The following is a 23,966-nucleotide window of genomic DNA, read 5'->3' as shown; positions in this document are numbered from 1 at the left end:
GTCCTCGTTGTCCTGGCCCCGCCTCTGCCAGGAGCTCGCCCCGGAAGATGGCGGCGGCCGCAGAGTTGATGCTGCTTGAGAAGTCCCTGGGGCTGAGTAAAGAGAATAAATACAGTGCCCAGGGCGAGCGCCAGGTGAGAGGCAGGGGTGGCGCGGAAGGGAAGCGGGGCTCTCCCAGCCCGGGCGGGACTCGACGATACGCGGTGAGGACGCGGCTCCGGTGCTGGGCCTCCGGCTCCCCACGTGTCTCTGCCGGCAGGCCGCGCCCTTCTCGGCCGCAGCTCCTCGACCTCACCTTCTGCTGCCGTAGCTCGGGAGGGAGGATGGGGGAGACCTACTCCGGTCGAGGCTCGTCCTGAACTTTTCCTTCTAGGATTTTTTCCGGGAAACCGAAACCAGTTGTAGGGCCTCAAAGATCCCTCAGCTAGACCCACCTGGAGGCCCTGCTTTTGTGGCCAGTGACAGCACTTACTATAACCGACGTCTTACATTCCGTGCTGACGCAACTGCCCTGTAAGAGCTTACCCCGTGCGAGCAGCACTGCGCTGACCACCGGGGTTATGGCAGTGATAGGGCAGACACTTCTTTCTACCCGAACCCATTGCCATAGAGTCCGTTCCGCCTCATAGCGGCCCTGTAAGGACAGAGTAGAACTGCCCCGTAGGGTTTCCTAGGCGTAATCTTTACGGAAACTGACTGCCACACCTTTTTTCCGCGGAGTAGCTGGTGCATTCAACCGCCGACATTTCGGTTAGCAGCCGAGCACTGTAACCACTGCTCCACCAGGGCACCTTCCCTACCCTTAAGGAGCTTGCGACCAACCTTGCAGTTACTTACGTTACAATAATGAGAAGCCCTACATTGAAATATAAATTGTTGGGAGAACCCCAGTCTGGGGGATTCAGAGAAGGCTTTTTTGAAGTTTCTGATACCAAGTTCTGCGCTTGGCAAGCAGAGAGTGAGGGCGTTAGTTCTACAGTGGGAGAATTGACTGGTGACGTAAAAGGAGCTGCATTTGTCAGGGGCGTTGAAGAACACTGGAATTTTATAAAATTCTCTGTCTGCCGTGGAGAGAATGTATTAAGAGGAGGGGAATCCATGTTGGAAGACAATTTTTTATATGTGCATACGTTTGCTCCTTTGAAATTTTTTGCCAAAGGACGGTTATTTTGTTGTCCATACTTTTTCTCTTCTTTCATTTGGTCCGTGTTAAAATCTTGTCTCAAAGGTAGAAGTATTGTAGTTTTTACATGTAAGTAAACTGAAGCCTAGGCAATTAAGCGACTTGGGTAAGATCAGGTGTCAGAGTAGGCATTGGAAATGAAGTGGCCTGCTTTTTGCTTTTTTCCTCTGTCCCCAAGCTGATTCGTTGCCTTCTGACCACTGTTCAGTAGTTGAGCTTATATTTTTTAGGGAACATTGCCAGGACATGAGTTTTGTCTTCAGGAGCTTATTATCTCAGGCATACGTACAATTAATACAAAGCAGGACAGAATCTATACTATAATGGAGAACAGTCTCAGGGAGCATGGAGGAGGAAGTTAATTCTGAGTTTATAAGCTTCACAGAAAAGGTGGTGTTGAAAGGAGCAGGCTTTGAAAGATGTGTAAGACCAGTAAATTATGAAAGATTGGGACACTTAGGGCAATGAGTAAGTAGACCAATGTTATGAGACCAAAAAAAAAAACAAACCCGTTGCTGTGGAGTCAATTCCAACTCAGAGCCACCCTGTAGCACAGAATAGAACTGCCACATATGATTTCCATGGGGCAGCTGGTGGATTTGAACTGCCGACCTTTTAGTTAGCAGCTGAATTCTTAACTACTGCACCACCAGGGCTCCAGGAGTAAGACAGTAGAGGGTAAACCCAAAATTACAGTTTTAGGGGCCTTGGAGTTCACACTATGCATGTGTTTTCTTCCCTCATTCTTTGGCAATGGGCAGCTATTGAAAGTTTCTGTGTTTGGGGGAAGGGGTGGGGATATGTGATTAGATTCAACCATTTTTTAGAAAACATCTGGCAATAAGTAGTAATCTAGCAATAGGATGCTGTCTGCAACATAATTAGTAATAATTAAAAAAAAAAAAAAGTTCAGAGATCCAGCTCTAGCAGAACGGTTTGTTAAATTATGGCACGTCAACACATGGGAATGTTATTTATGCAGCCGTTAAAGATGCTAACTTTGAGGACCATGGAACCCTAAGATGAATGTAAAAATAGTATGTTCCCGTGATTGCAACCACGTGAGATTTGTATACTTCAAGGAAAAAGAATGGGCTTTCAAGCAAAATAGTGCTTTATTCAAACCCTGACTCTGCCTTTACAAACCAGATGACCTTGGTTCTTTATCTGTAAAATGAAGATGAGATTACTTACCTATTTTAGAGGATGTTGTATTAATTAGATGGGAAGATCATGGGGAATTTTTGGGTTGGATTGTGGATAATTATTTATAGTAATAACTTACAAATCATTTTCTTTAGAGTTAATTGTCTTTTCCACCCACACTCAGCAATTGTGAAATTATTTCCTTTTTTTTTCTGAATTGCAGCATATATCTAGAAAGTGCACAAGTGTAAGCGTATGGCTCAAAGAGTTATTACAAAGTGAACACACCCGTGTAGCCACCCAGTCAAGGAATAGAACATGATCAGCACCCCCAGAGGGTTCCATATTTTCTTTTAATATATTTTTTAAAGGAAATTATTGGTAATCTTAGAGGCAGTGGTTTTTCATTTGAGTGGGAATTAAAAAGAAAAAGAAATTTGTCATCGAGTCCATTCTAACTTATGGTGACCCCCATGTGTTTCCGAGCATAACTGTACTTCATAGGGTTTTCAAGGTTGTGGCCTTTTGGATGTAGGCCAGGCCTTTTTTCTGAGGCACCTTTGAGTGGATTCGAGCTGCGAAAGCTCTTAACCTTCTGCTCCTCTCAGGAGCTCCTAAGTGATGTTGTTGGTTGCCATTTTATTGATTATGACTCCTGATAGTACATACAGTACGTGGGAGATAGGTGAGGAAGTGAATAGAGGAGAGAGGTTACCTCCTTTAGTCACCTCCTTTCCTTTTAGGAGGTAACCTTGGAATCTGTATTCATAAATGTTGGTTTTCCTGTATACTTCACAGAGTCTGTTCAAGTAGATGTTATGAGTATGAACCTGCCCAACAAAGTATAAAGCACTGTACAAGATAATATGTTGTGGCTGAAAAGAACAGCAGTCTGCTCAAGCAAATACTCCTTTTTGTTTGGCTCAGCTATTAAACGGCAGTTGTTCATCGGTTATTCGTGCTTGGTCCATCTTCTATTTTCCTTTAAATTTCTCATAATGCTTCATGTCGTTTTGCATAAAGAAAGTTTAAATTATTGACTGGCAGTTTCTTACAGGCGCATACATCTGACCTTTGGTATTGCTGTTGTATGAGGGGGAACAAAAAGCAGGATTATTTTTCAGGTGGTTGCCTAAAGCCCAGACTTTATTACCAGTTGCCTCAATTATATTTTGGAATTAATTGACAGTAACCTTACTCCAGAAGCCTCCAAAATTGATGGGTATGCAATACATGACAACCAAATCACCATCACAATTATTAGCCTAGGTAGTGAGATAGCTAGTTGCATTAGATCACATAGCACTAAAACTAACCTGGATTTCATTTGATGGTTCTTACTATGTCAATGTGAAGTCAGTGTTACTATAATTGTTTCTTATTTTTGTTAATTCAGCAGTCAGAATTATTTGAATATGTTCACCTTGCAGAATTAGGGTGTGGGCAATCTTGATTGAAGGAGCCTGGGTAGCGCAGGCAGTTTGAGCGACTGCTAACCTAAAGTTGGCTGTTTGAATGCATCCGTCGGCTCTGCAGAAGAAAGGCCCTGAGCACTGCTTCCGGAAGGGTTACAGCCAAGAAAACCCTATGGAGCAGTTCCACTCCAACACAGGAGTCGGGATCGACTCAATGGCAGTGGGTTTAATTTTGATTGAAATTAATGTGGTATTATTAGAGTTTTCATTTTATCTTCTTGTACATATGCAATTATAAATAACATTCTTATGGTATATCGTTTGTGTAGAAACATTAATTTGTTGATTTTTACAATGTTATTACCAGTTCATCATCAAGCATCTGTCATCAAATTGTAAATTCTGTAACTATTAGTTTTCCTGACTTTGATTTGTATGTAATTTGGTACTTTAGGGTAAAATCCTAGAGCATTTGAAAAACAGTTGAGAGATTTAACCATTACTTAGAGAACTTACAGTCATGATGGTATTTATTTTTGAAATTGATCTGAAGGACTTTCTTTTTCTTTTTAAGATCCCAGTTCTTCAAACAAACAGTGGTCCAAGTCTGACAGGATTGACTACGATAGCAGCTCATCTAGTCAGGCAAGCCAACAAAGAGTATTTGCTTGGGAGCACTCCAGAAGAGAAAGCAGTCGTTCAGCAGTGGTTAGAATACAGGGTAACTCACGTAGACGGGCAGTCCGGTAAAGATGACGTCCGTACTCTGTTGAAGGTATGGTGACTTTTCCTTCTGGGCTGACACATGTGAACTGCTAAGCAGGAACCTCTCTCAGACTTTATGTCTTGACTTGTGATTCACTTTGTGAGAACGGCTAGATAATCCTGTATACTAATAGCCTAGGAAACTCTGGTGGCGTCGTGGTTAAGTGCTACGGCTGCTAACCAAAGGGTCGGCAGTTCGAATCTGCCGGACGCTCCTTGGAAACTCTATGGGGCAGTTCTACTCTGTCCTATAGGGTTGCTGTGAGTCGGCATCAACTCGACGGCACTGGGTTTGATTTTTTGGTTTTAATAGCCTATGCTTCGATTTTTTGTCACTACAATTCTGTGAACCATATTCCCAGACACAGTTTATGTGAAGTACTTATGTGACTCAATTTGTTAAACATAATAAAAAGATTTAAATAAACAATAATTTTGATAGACACAAGTACTTTGAAAAAGAGACAAGGGGTTTTTCTACTGATATGATCTTTTGTCGGTCGCTTTACTCTCCAAGATGCCCCTGTTTGTTTTTCCTCCTGATGCACCTTACGTTGGTGTTTTCTGTTTTCCTGGTTTGTTGTTGGCTTTGTAGTTAGGTCTTCAAGGCCAGGGCAGGTGCATGCCCTGACATTGATAAAGGAGCTAAGTTTCTTTTCTGAACTTTGTATTTTTAGAATTTCTATGTGTGAATGTACGTAATATATGCTCATAGTAAGACACTGAAAGTATACAGATTTTTAAGGAAAATGAGTCATTCCTCCTTTTGAAAAAAAAGAAGAATCTCATTCCCAAGATGACCGTAGTTAATAGTTCAAAGCATATCCTTTCAAAATAGAGCTTTTTTTTTTTTTTTTTTTGGTAACTCTGTCTATCAGCCCTATATATTGACTGGGAATGGATTCTGGATCTCATTGCCTGTGTTTAAATCCCAGCCCCACGGCCTACTAGATGGTGACCTCAGACAAGTTACTAAACCTCTCTGTGCCTCTGTTTCCTTGTGTTAAAATAAGGATTATAATAGGACCTACCTCACAGGTAGGGTTAAATGTGAGAATTAGATCATTATATGCTTAAAACAGTAAGTACATGTAAGTGTTGTTCTGGACATTATTACTATTACTGTTAAGTGCTATATGTATGCTTGGCATCTCACATCCTAACAAAAAAAAAAAAACCACTTGGGTAGGATGTAAATGCCTTTGGTCAAATGTGAGATTTGATGAAACTCTATGGCCTAGTATCTGCCACAGACTTGATCCTCGCTAAAAGCTTGTTAGGAGCCCTGGTGGTGTAACAGTTACACGCTGAGCTACTGACTGAAAGGTCGGTGGTTCAAATCCAGCCAGCGGCTCTGTGGGAGAAAGGCCTGAAGATCTGCTCCCATGAAGATCACAGCCTAGAAAATCCTGTGGGGCAGGTCTGCTCTGTCACATGGGGTCGCTGTGAGTCGAAAATTGATTGATGGCACCAAGCAACAACAAAAGCTTGTTAATCGATTCTCTGTTACAAAGAGGAAGCACACATGTCTCCTCATAGTTCAGCAGTGACATTTTAAAATGAGCAAAAGCCCCTCCTACATTGATGAGAAAGGTCTTAGAATTCTTTAGTTTTTTGCTTCTATTTAAAGGATCCCGACTTTTTATGTTTTTCTGAGAAAAGTATCAATTGTCAAAACTCTTTTGTCAGTTCTTGGTGACGATGTGTCACTGTGTGTTTGAGGCACTGCTGTCACGTACCCTGCAGTAATGCTGACGTTTCCTGTCAGACAGTGCATTATGTTCTGCAAAAGAGCAAATTGGAAAATAAAACTGGTTTTCTCTTTTGTTTTATGCTAACAAGTCTCCCTTCATCACTGCTGCTTACCCCCAAACACACACACCGTAGCCTGGGTGACTAAATCCTTAAAATAGCTGCCAAGACTGCACCTGCCCTCACCTCCTCATGTCTCTCTTTACCTGAGGGCCCTCCCCTCATCATGCTGAAGCTACCTTGGCCTTCCTTACCTAATCCCTTCTGTCTCAGGGTAGTTTGCACTTGCCGTTACCCCTACCTGGAGCAGACTTCCACCTCCTTCCAACCACCACCCCCTTCAGAGCTTCCTTCCCATCTCAGCTCAGATGCCCCTTCCTCAGAAACTCCCCTGACAGCCTTCCCAAGCCAGGTGAGACTCACAGTTCTACAGGCTGTCACAGTGCCCCACACTTGTCCTTCATAACACTCATAAACCAAACCATTGCTGTCGAGTCAGTTCCGACTCAGAGCGACCCTATAGGACAGAGTAGAACTGCCCCATAAGAGTTTCCAAGGCTGTAATCTTTACAGAAGCAGACTGCTACATCTTTCTCCTGTGGAGTGGCTAGTGGATTGAAACCATGGACCTTTTGGTTAACAGCCAAGTGCTTAATGACTGCACCACTACCAGGGCTCCTCATAACACTCAGAGTCAGTAATTACTGTTTGGTGTAATTTTTAAATTTGATATGATGGCTTAATGTCTGTTTCCCCCGCTAGGCCATCCTGCTTCCCTAAGGGGGAATGAGGCTCTTTGGGGGTCGTAGTTTGAAAAACACCACTGAGTGATCTGATGAAGCCACCCTCTGTCCCCTGAAACTCATTGCTTCATTGCTTTAAAATTTGTATTTTCTTTCCAAAGAAGTCAAATTAGAAGATTATTTTTATTATTTTATACAAACTTAAAATTAGAAGGAACCTTAGGGATCATCTAGACAGTTGCATCTAATGTCACGAATCCCTTCTGTTCATAAGTTTATTTCTATCATTGTAAGTTGGCAGTGTAAGTCGTACAAGAAGACCTTTACGGTGTTGAGAGCATTTCATTTATCACTTTGGGGGAAGTGGTTTAAACTGTATTTTTGATAGATGCCATGAAGAGAACACTGTAGAAAATAAATTTCAGGCCTTGTTCCTTCCTAGGTCTCTCATGATCAACTTTTCATTCTTAATATCCAAATGGACCATGCCCAGGGACCCTCCCCTTATGTCCCTGTGGCATGTTTCCTGAGGGTGACAGGCGTGGCCATCCTCCAAGTAAATGTGAGATTTCAGGCAGATACAGAGTAAATGTAACTGTCGTTTACAGATTTCCAAAGGATAGTAACAAAGTACTTAACTGTGGCTGTGATAGTTTTAAGAATAGGATTTTATTGAAATTGGGTTTATAGGTTCAAAAGTTATATTCATACATTTGGTATTAGCAGCGTAGACCTAATTCCACCAAAACGATTTCTCTGGGATATGTAGATACGTGCTATCTAAAATTTCAGTCAGGAGAATCTGACAGATACACTGTTAGCATTCTTGAAATGTCAGCAATGTGGGGCCAGGTGCTTTGGGTTGTGGTCCTTCCTCTGCCGCAGTTTGCTCATTTGCGCCGACAACTTGAGCACTGACGGTAGACACATTGGACACAACCCTGCCCTTACAGAGCTCGCGCAAGTGCGGGAGGCAAGTGTGTGCATAAGGTCTGGTTTTTGGCCATATGAGCGCAGATGAGAAAAGGCTTGTTTTTTTGTTAAAGGCAAAATATTTATTATAAAAATTACTTTGTTGTTGCTGTTGTTAGTTGGTGTTGAGTCAGTTCTGACTCATGGCAACACCATGTGTGCAGGGTAGGACTGTGCTCCACAGGGTTTTCTAGGCTCTGACCTTTCAGAAGCAGATCTCCCCAGCCTGTCTTCGGAGGCACCTCCGGGTGGGTTCAGACCCACACCTTTTCAGCTAGTGGTAGAGCACTTAATCGGGTTTTGTTTCACTGATGATGTATTGTGAACATCTTTTCGCATCAGGAGGTATTCACTCATACATCGTATTTGATAACCTGTTAGTATTCCAGGAGTCCCTGGGTGGCGCAGATGGTTAAACGCCTCACTGTTAGCTAAAAGCTTGGTGATTCAAACCCACCCAGAGGCACCGTGGAGGAAAGACCTCGCAGTCTGCTTCAGAAAGTCACGGCCTCTAAGATCCCGGTTCTGCACTGCAGCATGGGGTCACCGTGAATCAGAATTGACTCGGGGCTAACTGGCTTGTTTTTGTTTTTATTTGTTGGTATCGCATCATATAGTTGTACCGCAATTTAAATTGCCTCCCCTCATGTAGTTATTAGATTGAACACATTCCCATTTGTTTCTTAAGTTAAATTCCTACAAGAGAAATTGCTGGGCTTAAAGCTATACACATTTTTAAAACTGGGCGGCTCATCTGCCCTCCAGAAAAGTGTATTGTTGCAGGATAGCACTGTATGAGAGTGCCCTTTCGGTGAGACCTTTGCTGCCAGCATGGGTGTTGCCCATTTTCTCCTTCACCATCCCTGTATTATTATAGTTGCAAATAAACCAAAAAAGAATTTCCTTTTTAATTTGCGTTTTTACTAAGATTATTAATGGTGTGACATTTTTTCATATGTTTATTAGCCATTTTCATTATTTTTTAAAAAGGTATGTGTGCATATATATATACTTTGCCCATTTTCATACTGGGCTATTTATTTATTTTTTAACTCTTTTGCTATTAGATATGTTGTGAAAGGGTTTAATTCTTAGTGAAATTCCATTTCAGTATTAAAACCACTGTTCTAAGTTTAAGTGCCTCATAATTAAGACCTTGTAATTTTTAAAAGCAGACAATGCAAAACACTTACATTTGTTGAATCTAGATGAAGGTTATATAGTTGTTTACTGAGTTTTTTTTTTCCACTTATTTATATTGTTAGAAAGTTTAATAAATAGTTGAGGAAAAAGAAATTAGGTAGAACTCTATAGGAGGAAAGTATTTTTAATATTTGGCAACAGCATCACAAAGACTTACCAAAAAAGACATGAACATCAGACATTAGTTTTGTTCTGTGAATATTTTGAATTTGTGAAATCTTGTCATGTGGTAGGAAAATTTTGATTGTTATCACTAATCAAGAAAATATTACCTAATCATGGTTTATTGAAAAACTATATTTGTTGTTCCCTTAAGAGTATTAGTACCTAAAACTTAGATCCAGATTCTGTTTCCAGAGTATGCACACTGTACAGAGCAGTGGGAAATGGTTTCAGAGCTTTTTTCAGTGCTTTTTAAATTTAGTGATAATGTATTTTTTTTTATATTTAATTGAATTCGATTCTTTTGAAGACACAGGAGAGAAATGATCTCTAAGAGATGGCCGTAGAATTTAGGTGGCAGTGCCCGAAACACCAGCATATGCTACCAGCATATACTTTCTTCTGATTTCTCCTGTGGCTGTCTCCTCATTTGTGTCCTCGTTCCTTTATGTCCTTATCTGTGCCATCCCTAGCAGGCCCACCTTCATATACCTCTCTGGAAATTACTGTCTTTAACTGAAGGCTTAGACAAACTTACGAGATTAAATTCTGAATTACTCAACACTGAACCCACTGTGTGCCAGCACTTTGGGATGTGATTGGAGAATCAAAACAAAATGCTCTCTCTGCAGTTCAAAGAATTCTAGAATAAATGCTGTTGACCGTTGGGCAACGTTTTATAACTAGTCTTTAGGTGATAATAGTTCATGTAACCTATTATATGAGCTTCATAAAGTGTTCTTTCTTTAAGGTTATATGAATCTGTTGTCACATTTAATTTGAATGTGATTTAACATATATTCCTGTTCTGTTAAATTACATGTTAATTTTGAGAGAAACCAAAAGTATTCACATAATGTTTTTATCTGAATTTTTTTCTTCCAAGAATCTAATTGACTTATTCATGCTGGTCTGTCAGTTATTACTTCTAATTTGATTAGGACTTTTTTTTTTTTAATATTCTTTAATTTTATATTTAATTTTATATTTTTAACATGTACTTTGAAAAAAAAATTTTCCTGCAGAGTGCTTATTGGCTACTTAGGGAGCTTTGTGCTTACTACTGTCTTATTTTTAATGATTTAAAAAGAACTTTCTATTTTAATACACTTAAGTTAAAATAATCTTTTAAAAACTGATCATTGGAATAGTATAAACTGAGAAGAACATATACTTTTGTGGTTACAGGGAGGGAGGGTGGGAGAGGGTTATTTACTGATGAGTTAGTAGATAAGAACTACTTTAGGTGAAGGGAAGGATAATACTCAATACACGGAAGGTCAGCTCAACTGGACTGGACCAAAGGCAAAGAAGTTTCCGGGATAAAATGAATGCTTCAAAGGTCAGCGGAGCAAGGGCGGGGGTTTGGGGACTGTGGCTTAAGGGGACTTCTATGTCAATTGGCAAAATAATTCTATTATGAAAACGTTCTGCATCCCACTTTGAAATGTGGCGACTGGGGTCTTAAATGCTAACAAGCGGCCATCTAAGATGCATCAATTGGTCTCAACCCACCTGGATCAAAGGAGAATGAAGAACACCAAGGTCACACGATAACTATGAGCCCAAGAGACAGAAAGGGCCACAGGAACCAGAGACTTACATCATCCTGAGACCAGAAGAACTAGATGGTGCCTGGCCACAACTAATGACTGCCCTGACAGGGTTCACAACAGAGAACCCCTGAGGAAGCAGGAGGTCAGTGGGATGCAGACCCCAAATTCTCATAAAAAGACCAGACTTAATGGTCTGACTGAGACTAGAGGAATCCCGGCGGTCATGGTCCCCAAACCTTCTGTTGGCCCAGGACAGGAACCATTCCCGAAGACAACTCATCAGACATGGAAGGGACTGGACAATGGGTTGGAGAGAGATGCTGATGAATAGTGAGCTACTTGTGTCAGGTGGACACTTGAGACTGTGTTGGCATCTCCTGTCTGGAAGGGAGATAGGAGGGTAGAGAGGGTTAGAAACTGGCAAAATTGTCAGGAAAGGAGAGACTGGAAGGGCTGACTCATTGGGGGAGAGTAAGTGGGAGTATGGAGTAAGGTGTATATAAGCTTATATGTCACAGACTGACTTGATTTGTAAACGTTCACTTAAAGCTCAATAAAAATTATTAAAAAAAAAAACTGATCATTGGAGAATAAATGACAGCTTTTTGTAGCTTTAAATGGTATTTAAAACTAGAGTATTTGAAATTGTTATAGATGACACTTTATCATTTTCTAATGTTTTATTTTTTTAAGACTATTAAAATGCTATTAAACATAAATAATTAAAATATTTTTTCAATGAGGTGATTGACATATGGCCTGTGATTTTTGAACAAATCTATATTAATTGTCAAATGTCACATTTAATAAACGTCAGTATTTTGTTTTCTAATAGCCTTCTCAGTGTTTTAAGTCATGGTAGTTAGCTTTACTATTACTGTTTTTTAAGTTAATATTAATTTGTTTTTTCCCCAGGATCTTAATTTATATCTTGAAGATAAAGTCTACCTTACGGGCTATAACTTTACATTGGCAGATATCCTGTTATACTATGGGCTCCATCGCTTTATAGTGAGTATTTGAATAGTTATTGGCTTTTTCCCCTACCATTCAGAATGATTTTTTTTTTTTTTTAACTTTTATATTTGTCTTGTATTTAAATGGAAACCCTGGTGGTGTAGTGGTTAAGTGCTACAGCTGCTAACCAAAGGGTCAGCAGTTCAAATCTGCCAGGAGCTCCTTGGAAACTCTATGGGGCAGTTCTACTCTGTCCTATAGGGTCGCTGTGAGTCGGAATCAACTCGACAGCACTGGGTTTGGGTTTTTTGGTTTTTTTTCTTTTTTTGGTGTATTTAAAATGTAATTTGCATTTTCAGCTTATAAAGTAAAAATGATAAGGATTATTTTTACACAAGATTCTTTATGCAAAAATTCCATATATCCATCTGACATAATACCTTTCTTGACCTGCTTAATTCTCAACCTTTGCTTCCACTCTTTTTCAACAACTACGTCTCTATCCGCCCTCTGGACTGTATCATCATACCCTTCCACCTCCAGATCGTAGATTCAATACCCTACCTTCTCGGCAGCCTCTGTCCTGGCTTTTCCCTGTCTTCCTCCCTATTCCCACCACTGTGTAAAGCAACTTGATCCCTAACCTGTCTCCCTTCTCCCCTGTCCAACCCAGACCCCCTTTTGCATCACTTCAGCTCCATCTTCTCATTCACCTCTTCACTTCCTCTGTTCTACTGTACATTCATCACCATTTCCCTTTAAATCTCCAGCTCTCCATCAGTCCAAATAAATGTCTTTATTCCTGTATCCAAACTGAGCCGCTTTGGAGAAATCACAAAGCTACAGATGAGTACTGCTATAGGCTTATAGTATCCAGTTTCAGCTGGGTTCCCATACTGATCAGCTCTTTCATTCCTCTCAGGGACAGTTCCAAACCTTAGCCACTTCATCAACCCCGTCCGTCTTCCTCCTCCTTCATCTCAGTCATCATCACATGGCCTTCCTGCCTGGGCCACCCATTGGATCCCTAGTCTTCCAGCCTGCCTACTTACACATCCTCATCCAGCCTGTCTTCTTTTTCTCGTCTCAGAAAGGATCCTTTTGCGTTTGCCCTAGACTAGTTCATTCATCCTTTTCCACCTCCTCTCCCCTTTCTGGATCTTGTCCTAAATTCAATGTCCTTTCTCATATCTTTAGTTTTTCCCTCTAACTATCTGGTTAATCCCTTTATTTTAAATTGTTCCATCTTAAACTTATTTACGGACATTTATGTGGGACTTGCTGTGTTCTAGGCACTGTTCTGTATGCTTCCTATATGTAAACTCATTTAATTCTTGCCCTATAAATACTATTATTATCAGTGCCATTTTACAGATGAAGTAACTTAGGCAAAGGGAGGTCATATAGCTTCTTTAAGTAGGAAACAGCAAAGCCAGGTCTAGAAACCAGGCAGTCTGCTACAGAATTTGTGCATTTTAACATCTCTATCCCATCTAAAAATTCCTCATCACCCCATCACCCATCATCTTCTCCTGTGGAAGAAAAGAGCCCACACATGTTTCTGTATTCTAAACCCTGTGCATCCAGTCAGTCATGCACCGTGGCTGCCACCTCCTGGGTACCACGCCATGTGTCTCCTCCTTGTGGTCCTGGATGACATTGCCCTAGTTCCAGAATTCACTGTGTCTTTCTGGGCTATTGCGATAGCCTCCTGCCAGAGGTCTCTGCCAATATGGTAACATAAGCATGTCTTTTTCTTTCTCAAAATAGTTAAGTAGGTCCTCATTCCCTACAGGATGCCATTCCATAGCATGGGAGACCCTTCACCTGACCCCTGCTCATTGCTGCTCAGGGTCCTCTCTGTCTCTCCCCTAGGCATCTCAGTTGTAGCCAGAACATGCTCCCCGGAGCCTCCAGAGCACAGTGCAGCTTCTGCTCCATGTCCTTGCATATGCTGTTCTCTTTTGCTCCCTGGTCCCAGCCCTTATCTTTCTCCCCATTCATTTGTACTTCCTCAGGTGTCAGCTCAGTTCCACACTAATTCCTTTGCCAGTGCCCTCTCTGACTTCCTAAAGCATAATGAGGTGGTCCTTCCTCTGTTTCTGTTTCTACCTTAGAGATCACCTCAGGTGACGTTTGTTTACTTTTTTCTGTCCTCTAAATTACAAACTGCTTGAGTCAGAGATTGTAGCAATTCATATTTGTAACACCACTGTCTGATACAGTTCTTGCCACACATATAGAGTGTATCCTCTGTAAACCTTGAATCAGTGTTTTCTTAATATATTCTTTATAGTTTTCAAAGCTTTGTGTATATTTTCTCTTTGTACCTCTTAAGGGCAAATGTTGTCATCCTACTTGGACAAAGAGGAAAACTAATGCTTAGGGAGGTCAAGTGATTTATGCGGACACAGAGCTCAATTTTTGGAAGGTCCAAGACAAGCTAGGCCTTCTGACTCAAGTATGGAAATGGATGAGTTTACAAAGTAAACTCTTAAGATGCTGTAATAATGTATGATAGTTATGCCTAGCCCCCACCCAAAGCTATAATCCCTCAATTTGGATTTACTTGACTTTATTAAGAATTATTCCCCTGACATACTTAAGTGATCGTGTTAAGTTCCGCACGCTGTTACTGCAATGGCCTGGTGTGATCCTTGATCCATGGTAATACTTTTCTATTATAAGTGTAAAAATATTTCTTGGAAACCTATGATGTGTGCCCACCATATTGTACTTGAGGAGTACAAAAGAAGTGTATGATTCAAACCCTACTTTCAAGGAACTGTTGACCTCATTGGAGAAATAAGACCATCGTTTTACATGAAAACAATCAGTGAATATGAGAAAATGTAGTCCAGGGCTGATCCATGGTCAGAATGTCACGGGATCAATTCAAGAGAGAGGTCGAGAAAGGTAAGGTAGAGAATCATGAAATTGCTAGAAACCTGTCTGCAGAATTGGGATGGCCTCAGCCTCCCAGGAAAATTTTTTGGTTTAAAAAACTTGACTGTAGGTATTATCAACACTTCTGACAGTGAGATGAGGCCATTGATAGTCATGTGGGGACAACAGGAGTAAGGTGGAACAAATCGTCCCTATTCTAATAAGGATATGACTCTTTTTAAGCAAAACCAGGAGACCGAGGCAAATCATGTGTTTACCTTTACCCCCATCCCAGCTTTTAGCACAATGTCTTGTACACCTAAATACTTATTGAGATTGGCTACATTTAACAGTCTATCTGTTTATAAATAATTTCCTATTTTAAGTTGTGTTTCTTTATATTGAAAGCATAATCTTTAGTTATATACTTCAATATAATTCACTCTCAAGTCATTTGATTGAAATTTAAAGAAAGTTTAAGCGAAGCTGAAATACTTTGATCACACCAGCCTCTTTTTATTCCATTCTAGGTTCAATATATCTTAGTAGTGTTTTGAATTTAGAAAGATGACATAGCACACCTTAACCTCATTACAAAACGAAAAAAGCCTCCAAGGTAAAGGGGGTTTGCTCTTCTTGTATTTAAGCAACTTTCTCCTGGTGGCTTCCCTACAACCAACTTGAGGAAGTCCATAATTTGATTTGAGTGAGACTAGGCCACTGCAGTCATGGTTACCTTACAGAGGGGTACCAAAATTATGTCTATCTGCAACAACAACAAATTCGTTGACATTTTTAAAATCATACTTATTTGTGACGTACATTTTAGCGTTACTTACTTTTTTTCAGCTTACTATTAGAAGAAGGGTCATCTAAAATCCTATACCAGTGGACTAGTGAATGAGAGTTATGAACATCACGAGAGCTGGCCTTGCTTGTGTAACATCGAGCTGTCATTAAGGAGAAAATTTCTCCTGTCTAACAAAAGTGATGATTATGAAATGTAAGCTTTGCAGATCAAGTGTGTATTTATCCTTTTTTTTTTTTTTTTTCTGGCTATGCAGTAGGGAAAGGAAATGCTCTAAGAAAAGGGAGCTGTGTGGAATTTCTTTGCCAGCAGAGTGAACAAGATCATAATTCCATAATGCCACATAGACACAGCACCAGCTGCACAGTTATTTAGTCGTAAGAGTCTAGGGACCCTAGAGGGCATTTGGTTTCCAGGCAGGTTACAAGTGTTTCGTTCAGTTGGGTGTGTTAAAATTAAGATTATATTATCAGTACCTAGTAATCTGTGCCTATTTATGTTGCCTATTTTGGAATGTATATTCTCTTTATACATAGTAACTAGGGTATTATGATTAAGGATATTATGCTTATCTTTTTCAAAACTAAGTTGAGTGGAGTAATGTGTAAATCACTCTGTTAACCATCCCTCTGGGTTGATCCCATGACTCCATAACCAAAGCATCTCCCCTGCTCTTTACATGCATAGGAGAAATAAACACCCTCTCAGGGAACAGGCCTAATCTGAAACCTGTGCAGTAACAGAGCTGCACTGCCATATTAAACCAGATCCCTGTTCAGTTAGGTATAAATGTACACAGATGAGAAAAAAGTTGATACCTAGGTATTAGATTTAGGCAGAGTAGAGGTCCAGGTTGGCTATCTGTTCACATTCATCAGTTTCTCCACGCTTTATTTGCTTTGGTGGTATACTTATTTATGTATTCACACATTCTTTTCTTCATTTATTTGCGAGTGTTATTAAATACTTAATATGCAGTCAACAGAGTGTACAGAACAGCAGCCCGGGAGCCTTGAGCCATCAAATAGTCCCACTGTCTTTTGTTTCAACATGAGCCTGATTTTAGTTGTGGCTGAGTAACTCTCATTATGAAATCTGGTCTGTCTTAATTCCTTTGAGAGGGGTATTATGTCCTGCTTTCTTTGTTAAATTGCCAGTTAGTGTAGTTATTTATTATGAAATCAATGATTCATTGCCTTCTCAAAGTGATTTCACTAATAGATAATGATCCCAGTGAACAGACTATTACTGAGGATTATTAAAATCCTTTGTAATGTTATGTGCTACTTGTCTATAAGATTGTTATCAACTAGGATACATTTGTTTTGAAGTTTGAAGCACAAACGGAGCCATGTAGTTCTTTTAGAAGGCAAGGAAAAGTAAAAGAAATAGCTGCAAAACAACCCAGGAACATAAAGAACGTCTGAACCAGTTGGAAAGGCAGCACACGGCATCTCTCCCTGATCTGGAATGGGGCTTCTGAGGAGCTTCTCTCTCATGCCTTTGTGGAAAACCAAGGGCAAAGAATATTATCTCTCTGCCTTTCAAGTTGAAACTAATTTTCTGTTTGACTTTCAATTGGAAACTAATCAACTCGACGGCAGCGGGGTTTAACCCAAAATCCCAGTGCTGTCAAGTCGATTCCGACTCATAGTGACCCTATAGAGTGCCTATATATGTAAATAGGAAGGATTCAGTAGAGCCAAGCATCAGTGTAGACACACTGGTATGTAGACCAGTAAGAAGCAGGAAGTGATAACTAGAACAGTTCCATTGGGCTTCTTGTTGTGAGAGAGAAAAAAAATAACTTTAGCCAACTAGAAAAAGGTGATGAAAAACTAATGTTATAGGTGAAATTGCCCAGGAAATCCCCTCCAAAAAGTTGTAAAAACTGTAAACTTGGTGGAGGGAAAGTGTCCTTTTTGTTTATTTACAGTAAGCTTCACTTCCATAGGATGTTTACAAAACAAGGAACAGAGGTAACAGGTTGAGGTCAGTCATAATTTTCCCAGACTTAACGGGCAGGCTCCAAAGTTCAGACTGTCAGAGGATGGCTGAAGTGACCTCATCCTTATGGAAAAGCCCTGCATGTATCTGGCAAAATTCTCTGAGGGAAAACGAACAAACGTACATTCTCTAAAATTGATTAGCTAAAACATTTTTAAAAAATAAATCACCTAGTTAAAAATTGTGAGGATAAACTAGGAAATGTTAGAAGAAGCTTTTTAGCAGTTCTTGGAATAAAAAATTATTTTGTACTGTGGGTCTGTTTATAATCTTTACACTGGAGACACTAAGTGTGAACATTTTAATTTGGAAAATACTGATTTTGCTATATGTGGTGTTTTGCTGTTACTTTAGATAATAGCCATGTGTAAGACCTCTGTAATAGTAAATGCTGTTCTAAAATACAGATAGATATTGACCTTTCTAGCCCTGGTTCACGATGTAGGTGGGCAGCTTGGGCAGTAGGTCAACCACGCATTAGTACGTTATTGTTTGGCAATGCTTCGTTCATTCTGAAAAATAACATTTCACAAAATGACTAATGAGTAGACTTTTTTAATGAAAGATCTTTGTAAAGATTAAATTATTTTTTAAAAAGTGACTAGATTTGAATCATCTTATATCTCAGCAGCTGACGTAGAACCCCATTTGAGTGAAACTTGTTGCTGCTTCTCTTTGCTTTAAGTGTCCATAGAGCAGTTTGCCAAAGTTGACTTGGAATTTTCTTTTTTGGTAAGAAAACTTGCCCCCATCTCCTGTTAGATTTGCGGCTGTGTTCAATAGTGGTTGAGCTTTTTTAAAAACCCTACATTTTCTTTGAAGTTAGTGGTGAAGTTCACATATGGTAAAGATTTAGAAAAAGAACACAAAAGTAGCTCTTATAGAAAATTCATTTTACGTTTTGAAACGTGGACTGATAGTTCTTCCACAAGTGTCTTCTGTGTATACCACACCAGAAAGGTGTTTCTTTTTTTTTTTTTTGCACTTAACAGGAATAATGCCTTTTTTCATATGTGAAACCATGAATTCTCTTTTAGTAAAAATTAACTTTTTGCATTAAAAAAATACCTCTTTGGCCAATTTTCTTGACCAGTGTGGTAGTTTTTTTTTTTATCTCCAGGCCATGACCTGACTATATTGTAGGTTAAACAGTTACAGGAACATCTCTGTCATGCCTGGACCTCACCTGCCCCGTTACACAAGGTGGATACACCTTTATAATTTGCTACAGCAGTTTGTGTACAGGACTTCAGGGCATATCACTAAAACCTGAAACTTAAATTTGTATGTAATGGGAGCAGTGAGACCCTCACTGCTCGTAATTTAAGTAATCTGGACCAATAGAGAAAGACATTCAAGACAACCAAAATAATGTTAAAAGATCAGATATTGGTGAAATAGCATCCTAATGTGATCAGGGCAAAAAGGAATGCAGGATAACATATATCAATTTTTCCTTTTAAATTGCCTTTAGTAAATATTAAATGTAAATATGGATTCAGTTATCTTTAATTTTGTTAGTATTGTGTTCTATAGTGATTAATGCATCGGGCACAGGATTTGCCCGTAGGCACTACCTTCTACACAGCCATATGGCACCCGTCGCCAAAAGAGCCCCAACAAGCCTACCGCTGATGGGTTTGAACTGCACATGGGGTGGCTGAGTTTTTTCCTCTGTAGAAACATTCCTGTCGGTTTTATGTTAATTAACTCTTAGATTATCAGCAGGACAAGGAACCATACTACCCATCACGGGGTCATGGCTGCAAGTTGCTGCCCTGCCATCTTTCTCTTTACCTGGTAACTCTTGATGAGTCTAATCCAGATCTGTCTTAAAGAAAAGTCTGTGAGTCACCTGCCTTGGGATATGAGCCCAGTGAAATGACAGTCATTCATAGCTTTTATTGTGTCTTTCTCTGACCAAATCTTTGGCATTCTTGTAATTTGGTAGTAAATTCGGTGAACTGCTTCATCCACTGAAAAGAGAGTTCAGCTTAATTACAAACAAACATGAGAAAGCCCGTTGCTCTTGTGTTTTACAGCACCTCCTTCATCTGAGCGCTCTGCCACTAGAAGTAGCCCTTCCTGCCTGTAGTAAGTAGTAATCCCTGATATTAAATGGGTCGTCGTCTCTTAGACTGAGGTTTTCCTCAGAGTTGAGTAGAAAGGCAGCAGTAGTGTGTACACACACACCAGCAGTCATTTAAAGTCTATATATACATACATTCTGAGTTTCACTTAGTATTCCCTTGTTAAGTGTATTATCAAGGAGTCCTGGTGACACAGTGGCTAACAGCTTGGCTACTAACCAGAAGAGCACCTGTTTGAACCCACCAGCCACTACTCAAGAAAAAGATGTGGCAGACTGCTTCAGTAAAGACTTACAGCCTTGGAAACCCTGTGGGGTAGTTCTACTCTCTCCTATAGATAGGGTCGCTATGAGTTGGAATTGATTTGATGGCAATTTTTTTTTTTTATTATATTAAATACCAGTAAACCTTTCTTTTTTTAGGTTTGCCAGAAAAGATTGGGGAAAGAACCATGTCTTAGTCTTTTGGAAGCTGTTATTTTCCTTTCTCCTACCTTTTTTTCCAATTAAAAAAAAGAAAAAAACTCTTTGGGCCTCCAGATCCTGGGTATAACGTATATTTTGCATTTGTTGAAAACTTGAGATTTCCCAAGAAAGCCCATTTGGTTTTAAACTGAACATAAAAAGCATTAGACCAACAGATAGCTCTTCCAAGTAGCTGAAACTTTTACTCCTTTGTGGATATGTTGGCCTTTGATACTCCCCCACCCCCACCCCCATTTCTATCTCCTAGGATAGCTGTGAGTCAGAATCGACTCGATGGCAGTGGATTTGGTTTTTTTGGTTTGGTATTCAAGTGATAATAATAGCCATGCTTATGTAATGCCTGTGTTGTATGTGTATGTTTTTAATCTCCTCTTAGGTTGACCTGACAGTTCAAGAAAAGGAGAAATACCTTAACGTGTCTCGCTGGTTTTGTCACATCCAGCATTATCCAGGCATCAGGCAGCACCTGCCTAGTGTTGTCTTCATCAAGAACAGACTGTATACCAATTCCCATTAAAAGCTGCCCAGGCTGGACAGAAGAGTGATTAAAAACGTTTCAAATGGAAAATGTATTGTGGACCACAGGACTAACATAAATTGATTTGCAATCATTCTTTATTTGTTGATGTAGATGCTAAAATTTTTCAAGTGTAAACTTGTGCCTGAGTATTTTATTTGTTCTTTAGTTGAAATTTTGCAGTTTTTTATGTAAAAATTCAACTGCTGTTAAAAAAAAAAGTCGATCAAGTTATAAATTACCTTTGTTTTATAGATGAAATTTATTTAATAAAAGTTGCAAATCAGTGGCTTAATGTTAAAGTGAAAAATAGATTGTCCTTTCAGTAGTTGACATATTTGGTTGTTTATTGACCTCTGTTTCGTATTTTAAAATTCATTTTCCCTCAATGGATATTTAGCTAGTTTGTTTATTAAGATCGATAATAAATTGTGCCAAGGATACAGAAAGGGAAGACAGCTGGATTTGTTTTCACATATTTATGTCAGCTAGTAAATGTGGTTGAAAGAACCTTTTTTGTTTGTTTGTTTCTTTCCTGTAGTCAGTATTCATTGGGGTGAAACTAACTACTGAACTGCCTTAGAGGGAACTGGAATAAGATACGTTCCCTTGAGTTAATGGTTCTTTTTGTTGTGGGGCTTAATGGAATAATGTACTGGCTCACCAATTTGAGGCTTAATTATCAGATTTTTCTGAACTGAAAGCCAAATCTTATAGAAAGAATGCTATTTGAAGCACTATATGAAGAACAGACACTTTACAAATTATAAGTTTTCTAACTTTAATTGACTATATTCTTTGTTTATATTTAATTGGCTATATTCTTTATTGAAAGCTAAAGAGCTTATCTTTCCAGATAAACATAGAGTTGTTGAGTGCTTTACTATTTAATGTCATTTAATGTTTTAGTGCTGATGCAGAATCTGATCAGTATACAATTCAAAGTTCAAGTGGAAAGAGCAGCCCTTTGGTTGAATCCTGTTTTTACCAGTTACTAGTTATATGACCTCGAGCAAGTCAGTTTCAAATTTTCTTCATGTGTAAAAAAGTTAAAGATGATAACTCTAAGTTAAGAGGGCAAAAGGAGATAATACATGTGAAAAGATCTATCAGTAAAGGCTAGCTTTGTTTCTTTTCTTCAGCAAGTCAGTTTTTTGGTTTGTTTTAAGGAAATTAGGGTTGTAAGACCACCCCCCTGCCCCAATTTTTGCCCTTCATGTCACCATCAGTTTTAATAGGCCAAGTGTGTGAGTACATTGTAATGGATCAAGACAATTTTTATAGGATTTCACAATTCATTGCTCTTGGGAACAATTTTAATTTTATAAAATGGTCTTTAAATTAGAAACTGTAAACTCAAATTTCCATGTTCAGAGATCAGAGGGCTCAAGTTAATATGTGTGCCACAGAGGCAGGCCCAGTCCGTGTGCCTTTCTTGCAAATCACAGCCCCCGCACGATGTGCTATAAGCATTCCACGTTATTTTTCACTGTTGCAAATTACTCTTCTAACACTTGTGACTTCTCCCTGAGCATCAGCAGGGGTTCAGGAGGACACACAGGAATAGACAGGCTACAGAGCCTTCCCACCTCCAATGATTCTTGTCCTTTCCGTGATAAATGGGTGACCATTTCCTTACCTCTTTTCCAAATGTCCCCACTTCTGTCTTGTGAGACTTAACCCTCTGACTCCTATATCTGCTAGTCAATTCTTCATTGAAGCATACAACATTAATTCAACAGGTATTACCTGGTATTACTATGTGACAGGACTTCCTGCCCCTAATTTAGAGCTTAGAGGATGAAGGGATGTTGGAAAGACAAAGACCTGCCTGGTTCTATAGCCAAGGATTATCTAATGCTCTCAGGATCCAAATTGAAACAATTCATTTCCTCATAGAAATGCTTTACATCATGGGTCATTTCTGTGTGTGACTCCTATCAGAAATGCCCTTTTCCTCTCACTTGATAACCTCTTCAGTATCTAGTTTTGTCATGTCCTCTTGGAAGTCAAGTCTATCCTGATCAACCGGTCTCCCCCACTCTTGATCTTAGCACTGATATTGCACTGTATTTGATTATGTGTCTTTTCCTTGAGAGCAGAAACTATCTTTCACATTGCATAGCCAACCCTTAAAATGATGACTAGCACACAACAGTAGATGCTCAATACATGTGTGTTGGAAGAATGTACTTATTCTCTGAAGTTCATTTTGGGCTGACTAAGAGAAGTAATCGGAATTGACTCAACGGCACTGGGTAAGAGAAGCATAAGTGAATTAGAATTTAAGTACAGCTTTTCTATAACAGAAAACCCAAATAACATTAAAGTAGGTAGTTTCTCTCATGTAAAAGAAGTTAGAGACAGTCTGTGGTTGATATTGTGGCCCCACAGCATCACGAAGGATCCAGCTCCCATCTTTCTGCTTCTCCATACTGAAGAAGGGGCTTCCATCCACAAGTTCCTCTTACGGTCTCAGAAGGCTACTGGAGCTCCAGACGTCAAGTCTGGTCAAGACCCAAAGAAAGAGGAAGAGGAGAAGGGCCAAAAGGCCCTTCTGAGTCAGTCCACACTAAGGGCCTTTCTTGGAAGTTCTATTCAGCAACATCTATTTATATCTCTGGCCACCTTAGCTGGGAGGGAGGACAGAAATGTAGCCCTTTAGCCACAGACATTGCCACTGAGAATAAACCCAGTACTCTGGATGAGGAAGAAGGAAGAAAGAGATACTAGGTAGGCAAGCAACTGTCTGTGCCAGTTAGTGAACCCTATAGATTACAAAGGTCTGATCCACAACTGATCATGGGGGTGGCGTAGGACGGAACCATGTTGCATTCCATTGTGCATGGGGTCACCAGGAGACAGGGGCCAACTGGACAGCAATTAACATGTACCAGACATTGTGCTAGGCCCTGAAAAACCCAACCGATTGCTGTTGAGTCAATTCCAACTCAGCAATCCTATAGGGCAGAGTAGGACTGCCCCCATAGCATTTCCAAGGAGCAGCTAGTGGATTTGAACTGCTGACCTTTTGGTTAGCAGCTGAGCTTTTACCAACTGTGCCACCAGGGCTGCTAGGCCCTAGGGATAATGTAATTATATGTCTGCTATAATAGGGTACAATCCAATGACCTGTGAGCAAATGCCTAGAACAGCATGTAGAGTTCTTTGGGAGGCTGCCAGACACTCAGCGTTCTATCAAAGTACATACATAAAAATAATTAGACACCATTCACAGTACGTACGTGCCACGCTCTGCACTGAACGTGTTATAACAATACGTTATTTTAAGAGCTAGGGAGGAGGCAGAGACTAATGC

At 39.9% G+C, this 23,966-nt stretch overlaps 1 protein-coding gene across 2 annotated transcripts; it reads left to right on the top strand.

The window, feature by feature from the left end:
• Positions 1-20,975, top strand: EEF1E1 (eukaryotic translation elongation factor 1 epsilon 1). 2 transcript variants are annotated; one of them, XM_010597569.3, is made up of 5 exons: positions 1-134; positions 4,319-4,519; positions 11,813-11,908; positions 19,598-19,649; positions 20,507-20,621. In XM_010597569.3, exons 1-5 carry the CDS (start codon positions 48-50, stop codon positions 20,509-20,511), a joined length of 441 nt encoding a protein of 146 aa, XP_010595871.1. In that variant the 5' UTR covers positions 1-47; the 3' UTR covers positions 20,512-20,621. The 2 variants fall into 2 exon arrangements, with proteins under 2 accessions (XP_010595871.1, XP_003417860.1); XM_003417812.4 differs by lacking the exon at positions 19,598-19,649 and having other exon boundaries at positions 2-134; positions 20,507-20,975.
• The last annotated feature ends 2,991 nt before the right edge of the window (positions 20,976-23,966 follow it).

This window comes from Loxodonta africana, chromosome 1, assembly GCF_030014295.1.
Source record: "Loxodonta africana isolate mLoxAfr1 chromosome 1, mLoxAfr1.hap2, whole genome shotgun sequence".
Classification (NCBI taxonomy): Eukaryota; Metazoa; Chordata; class Mammalia; order Proboscidea; family Elephantidae; genus Loxodonta; species Loxodonta africana.
Note: the sequence above shows the minus strand (reverse complement) of the source record. Positions and strands in the feature narration are given on the sequence as shown.